The sequence below is a fragment of the Suricata suricatta genome, chromosome 16 (genome assembly GCF_006229205.1).
Source record: "Suricata suricatta isolate VVHF042 chromosome 16, meerkat_22Aug2017_6uvM2_HiC, whole genome shotgun sequence".
Lineage (NCBI taxonomy): Eukaryota > Metazoa > Chordata > Mammalia > Carnivora > Herpestidae > Suricata > Suricata suricatta.
In genome coordinates this window covers 26,100,025-26,106,108 of record NC_043715.1, presented here as the reverse complement: position 1 = coordinate 26,106,108, position 6,084 = coordinate 26,100,025, and the positions used below count along the sequence as shown (strand labels likewise).

The following is a 6,084-nucleotide window of genomic DNA, read 5'->3' as shown; positions in this document are numbered from 1 at the left end:
ATGCCCCGTCTCTCCACGGTCCCTGTCTCCTCCGAGCATGATCCCAGCAGGGAGCCAGTGACCCCAGGCAGCTGGAGCCACAAGGCTGAGGAGACAGTCCATGCCACTGTGGATCCCGAGAGGCTGAAGGACCTCATCATTCCGGTCCCTGACTCCCAGGCAGCCACCCGGAGGCAGGCAGTAGGGCTGTTGGCCTTCCTTGGCCTCCTCTTCTGCCTGGGGGTGGCCATGTTTGCCTATCAAAGTCTCCAGGGCTGCTCCCGCAAGATGGCAGGGGACGTAGTGGAGGGACTCCGCTATGTCCCCCGGAGCTGCGGCAGTAACTCCTACGTCCTGGTGCCCGTGTGAGCGGCCCACCTGCCTGCATCCAGTTGTTCAACTCAGACAGCTGCCTGGGGTCCCCCATCCTCACATCCACCCTCACCCAAGGGCCTGGCCTGAGCTGGGATGATCAGAGCAAGGAGGCAGTGTCTTTCACAAGGACCTGCTCCCAGCTCCCGGACATACTCTGGGGGGCCACTCTTGACCTTTGCTGACCTACCCGGGCCAGGAGTGGTGGCCTCTGCAACTCACTCCAATGTCCCCAAGTCAGGAACCTTCTGCTGCTGGCTGGTGAGAGGTTCCCATTGACTCAGTCCCAGACCCAGTGAACAGTTATTTATTGAACAACTGCTCAGCCCTTCCGGTCCCCATGCACACACCGTGCCACTGTCATCCTAGCTCACAGATGAGCCTCAGGCCAGGCCCCTTCACTCCTGCCCACTCCCTCAGACCTCATCGTGTCTCTCCATCCCGCTGCAGTCGCCAGTCACCCCGGGCCACCTGCGGTGCTATCTCCCCCATCCCTTGTACAGAGCCCACACCCAGCCTGGGACCCATCTTCTCTTGCATGAGGCTCGTGTGGCATTTCCTGGGACTGCCCCCAGGAAGGCTCTGCCCTCGGTTAGGCATTGTGGGAAGGGGAGACCAAGTGATCTGGTGGCATTGGTTTGTTTTTCTTCTCCTCAGTTGATGCTGTGCAGTGGAGGGACATTGACTTTGAGCATGAAGCTGGGGTTCTAGTCCGGGCCCACCACCAACCCAGCAAGACATTCGTACCTCTGTAGAAGGAAACAGTCATGGCAAATGTGTGACAGTATCCTGTACCCTGACGGGCATCACTCACGGATCCGGAGACACCCCCCACTTTTCCCCATACCCTGGGTGTATCCTCACAACAGAACACCTCAGCCCATCTTCACCCAGCGTGAAGCCTGGCACATTGGTGGGCTCTGTGACTCGGAACAGGGGCAAGAGGGAGATGGGAGAGCTCAGGTCCTGCTCCGGTGGAGGGATTCAGCTCTGTGGGCCCCTGAGTGGGGACTGGGCTGGGGTACGTGATCGGCAGGCCCCTGCCTGGCTTTGAGAACGGCCCTCGAAGGGACCCCAGACAGCCCAAGTGATGTGTGACAGGCCTAGGAGGCACAGAGGCCTGCGGCCTCCCAGGGAGGCTCAGGCAAAGGAAGGGGGGAGGCTGCGGGGGGCAGCTCCTGGCCTGTGTGAGGGACTCAGGCCCCGCGTTTGCTCCTTCTGCTGCCTGGTCTCCTCCCTCCTCTCTCCCTACATCACAACACTGCTGTCCTGCGTTCCACGGTCTTCCCTCCCCCTTGCAGCCCACCACAGGCAGGACCAAGGACTCCGGGCCATTTTCCATGAGATCAGAGTCCTCCGCTGAAACTTGAGGTTCCGTGTTTGCCTCTGAAAGAGACTCCGTCCTGTGCGGAGGGAAGTTGTGGGAACAAAATCAGGGGTTCCCTTTTTGGGTGCTGAAGACTCAAGCGGCCTGGCTGGGGCTGCGGGCCTCACCCCTCAGGGTCCCTGGGGGGCAGCTCCCCACCTCCCTCTAATTGTCCCTGAGGGTGACCCTTGCCCCCCACCTGGGGAGCCTCCCAGGCTTCCCCCAGGTGTGGGTGACACTCTACAGGGTGGATAGATGCTCAGAGGAAGCAGACACAGCTCTGGTCCCCAGAGAGGGCCCCCGCAGCACGTGACCTGGGATGTTGGGGCCTGGCTCTAGTGGGGGGCACTCTGATGGCTCGGAAGGCGGACAGCAGGTCTAAATGCACTTTTTTGGGCTCCTTCAGGCTTGGAGTGCCTTCAAGGGGCTGGGCACCCATGAGGGGGCTCGCCTACTTTTGTGAGAAGGCAGCTGGGAGCAGCTAGTCCCCCTTCCACGGACTTGATCAGTTCCCCCCCACTGACCCATCAAGCAGGACATGGACAAGCATAATTTGGGGGGGATTTTGGAAGGAGTCGGTTGATCCTTTTGCTTTTTCCAACCCTATCACCAATGTCTGTGCCATTTTGTATTTTACTAATAAAATTAAAAAGTGTGGTGAGTCAAATAAAGTAGCTTGCTCTAGGGCAGGCTCTGCAATGAGAGCCTCAGGGGCAAAGGCTTAAGGGAAGGGCCAAGGATCTCTGGGTCCAGCTGCCTGAGGAGAAGTCCTTTCCAGTCAGCAGGAGAAGCAGCACTGGGCATCGGAGTGAAGAGGGCTTAGCCCCTGGCCTGGCTTCGTTCTGCCCCGCTGTGTGACTTTGGGCAGTGCCTTCACCTCTCTGGGCCTGTGTAAAATCAACTCTGAGACTTCTCCTAGTGGCTCCCATCCCTGGCAGGAATCAGAACCCCTTACAAAACCATTCCCATGCTTCCCCACGCCTACTAAACCTCCATCTCGGAGGCTTTGGTGGCACCATGAGTGATCTGATGAGCCATGGGCGCAAAGTGGGCCACGTTTTCTTCTTTGCTACCTTGCCTCATTGCTGGTCCAGATAAAGATCAAAGAGGGATTACCTCCCAAGGGACTTGGGTGTTCACAGATAGGACCCAAACACAAACCTCCTGGTGGCCCCTAAGCCATCCAGTGTCCCAGGGTGGCATCATAAGAGCTGCTGTGTACAGTTGTGTAGATTGGGAACTGCACAAGTTTCCACAGATCAAGTCCAGCCTATTACACAATATTTCATGGATTCTGAGATGCAATTTTTTTTTTATATTGTGACATCTTTGGAATTGGGATTTGTCCCATGGCTTGTCATAATTTAATTGACAGGTCTTTTTTTTTTTTGTTTATTAGTAGTTTATTAAATAGCAAAATGCCCTACAATCAATGGCATTTTTTAAAAAAAATTTAATGTTTTATTTATTTTTGAGAGAGAGAGAGACAGCGTGAGCAGGGGAGGGTCAGAAAGAGAAGGAGATACAGAATCCAAAGACAGGCTCCAGGCTCTGAGCTGTCAGCACAGAGCCCGACTCGGGGCTCAAACCCACAAACTGCAAGATCATGACCTGAGCTGAAGTCGGCTGCTTAACCAACTGAGTCACCCGGGCACCCCACCAATGGCGTTTTAGATTAGATACATACATGGTGTTTTGAAAAATTAGAGGCAACATTCAAAAATCAGGAAATTACACACACAAACCTATTCTTCCCTGTTCTCTCAGAAGGTCTGGCCCCACCGGGAGGTCAGTGGGTCAGGCCTAGCAGCAGCTTCCTCTTGAGATGGGGCAGGCCAGGGTGAGACACCCCCCCACTCCATTCTCTAACATCCCTTCAACCCCTTAGTGCTCCTGGAGCCTGTGACCATGTGGGCTACCATTTATCATCACCCTTCTCTCGTTTTTCTTAGAGCAAGGATATTTTTGTCCAAGCCCAAGTCTCAAAAGTGGGACAATGAAAGACAGATCACAATGGGCACGTGGCTTTCTCCTTCATTTTACCACCTGCCAAACCCCACAGGCATGTGGGTTTGGGATTCCTGTGCGGCTCTGAGGCTGCTGCCCCCGTACAAGCAGCACATTCTAGTACGTCCCTTAGCAGCAAGCCCCCCAAACCCACGTCCTCCTGCTTTTGCCCATTCCATACCCGAGCAGGAACTCCGAGGTGAGGTCACAGGCCTCCAGCCCCTCGGACCCCATCCTTCCGGCAACACGGAGCACCGCCAGAGGCTTTGCAATGAAAATATTTGTCCCTGCTTTGTTTTGTTTTTAATCACATTGTTAGGTGAGGTTTAAACCCCTCTTGCTCCAGAAGAGGATGAAGAGTGGGAGAGACCTAGATTCTGGCTCAGTCCAGAGCAGGTTCCTGGGGATCCTGGAGTGTTTGGTGTTCTGTCACTTAGAGCGCTACGCTTTAGCACACGCGGTGCCCAAATTCACGTGGAGTTTGATGGAGACTCAGAGGCCTCCGAAACCTCTGCTAGGGCTGTCAGGTCTCTGCAACGTCGTCAGATAATAATAGCCACTGTTTACTTAATGTTTACCACGTGCCAGGCAGTGTGCTAAGTTCTTTGCAAACAACCTGCCCATCTGACACCTGAGGAAACAATGGCTCTCAGAGCACAAGTGATCTGGCCAAGGTTAAGTGGCAGAGATGGGATGCGACCCGCCATCATTCTCCAGGACTTGAATCTTAGCCTTCGTTTCTGAAAGTAGGAGCCACAGATTCTTTTTATTTTTTTAACAGTAAAAAAAAGATTCTTGTTTTAGCAAGTGTGAGTGGGGGAGGGGTGGAGAAAGAGAAGGAGAGAGAATCCGAAGCAGGTTCCACGGCTATCAGTGCAGAGCCAGACGCGGGGTTCAAAGTCATGAACAGTGAGATCGTGACCTGAGCTGAAATCAACAGTTGGACTCTTAACCAGCTCAGCTACCCAGGCACCCTGAGCCATGGATTCTTAAAAGTACAGACACTGGGTCGCCACTTCAGAGCCACTGGATCCAGACTCCAGGGGTACAAGACCTTTAAGCTGCTGTCCCTACCCCTTCCTCTCTGCCTGTCCCCCTCCATCCTGCCCTGCCCTCCAAGCTAGGGATTTGGCACCTAGCCAAAATTTTGGAGCCCCCCCCCACTTTCCTGCCCCCACCCTGCCCAAGGCCAGCCCACTCCACCCCACACCTAGGCTTGCAGGGTCCTGTGGGCAGTAGCCACTCACAGCCTTCCCACTCTTCTGCCCTTTGCCTTTAGTCCCTTCCCTCCCCTGAGTCCTCTGTACATTCCCCAAATGGGTGAGGTCAGACAGAAAAACAAAGAAATGAATGGCTGGGAATTTCCAGAGTGAGGCTGAATAAATAGGCTTCTGGGAGCTATGCCTGTGTGTGTGTGTGTGTGTGTGTGTGTACACATGCCCTGCTGTCCTTTGTGTACAAGAGCTCAGGAGACTACTGTGTCCCGTTCATTTCTGCACAGTCATGTACTTTCCCTGATAAAGAATGTTCCACATGCTGGGATTTAAGAAAAGACCTGGTGCCAGACTAGGTTTCTTAAACTGCAAACTTCAGTGGTTGGATCCATGAAAGATCTTAATCTCATCAAATTAGTGGAAGAGATGCCGCTTTCTTAGTTTCAAGGAATCTCTTGCTCCCAAAGGATAAGATAGAATTATTTGTAATGAGCTTTTTTTTTTTTTTTCAAAACCAATAGAGGAGAGAATGTAGCATGGAGATTTCCAGCTACACGACTCTGGGCAAGTTGCTCAACTTTTCTTAGCCTCAGTTTTCTCCATTGTACATAGTGAGCTCTCGGTAACAGAACCTATGATCATGTAATAGATGCTTCCAAAGAGTTTGAAACATCCTATTTCTATTCACTTTGGTTACTGGATATCCAAAGAAGGCTGTGGAATTATAAAATACCTATTAAGAAATGTAGTCTTCTTGGTTTTCAGTTAAAGTAGGGTAAAGAAATGTTGGGGCATCTGGGTGGCTTAGTCGGTTAGTGGCCGACTTCAGCTCAGGTTACGATCTCGAGGTCTGAGAGTTGAGCCGGAGCCTGGAGCCTGCTTTGGATTCTGTGTCTCCCTCTTTGCCCTCCCCTGATCACGCTCTGTCTCTCTATCTCTCAAAATAAATAAATGCTAAAAAAAAAAAGAAATGTTATGGTGCTACTATGTGGACAAGAATACTTTGTAATTTGCATAATTTTTTTCTCTAAGCTAATAGGTGCTATTCAAGTTGATGTAACTTTTCTCCTACATATTGCTTTTGAAACAGACAAGGTCAAAACTCCTGAATCCCAACTAAATTGATACCAGATGTGCAAAGACGTC

The 6,084-nt window shown here is 52.4% G+C and overlaps 1 protein-coding gene across 1 annotated transcript in view; it reads left to right on the top strand.

Moving 5' to 3' along the window:
• CX3CL1 (C-X3-C motif chemokine ligand 1) overlaps positions 1-2,388 on the top strand; it is an 11,884-nt gene extending 9,496 nt beyond the window's left edge. The window contains 1 exon segment of the mRNA XM_029926059.1: positions 1-2,388. This exon segment is cut by the window's left edge and continues 101 nt beyond it. Within this exon segment, the coding sequence (XP_029781919.1) occupies positions 1-348 (348 nt within the window). The 3' untranslated portion in view covers positions 349-2,388.
• Positions 2,389-6,084: the final 3,696 nt, after the last annotated feature.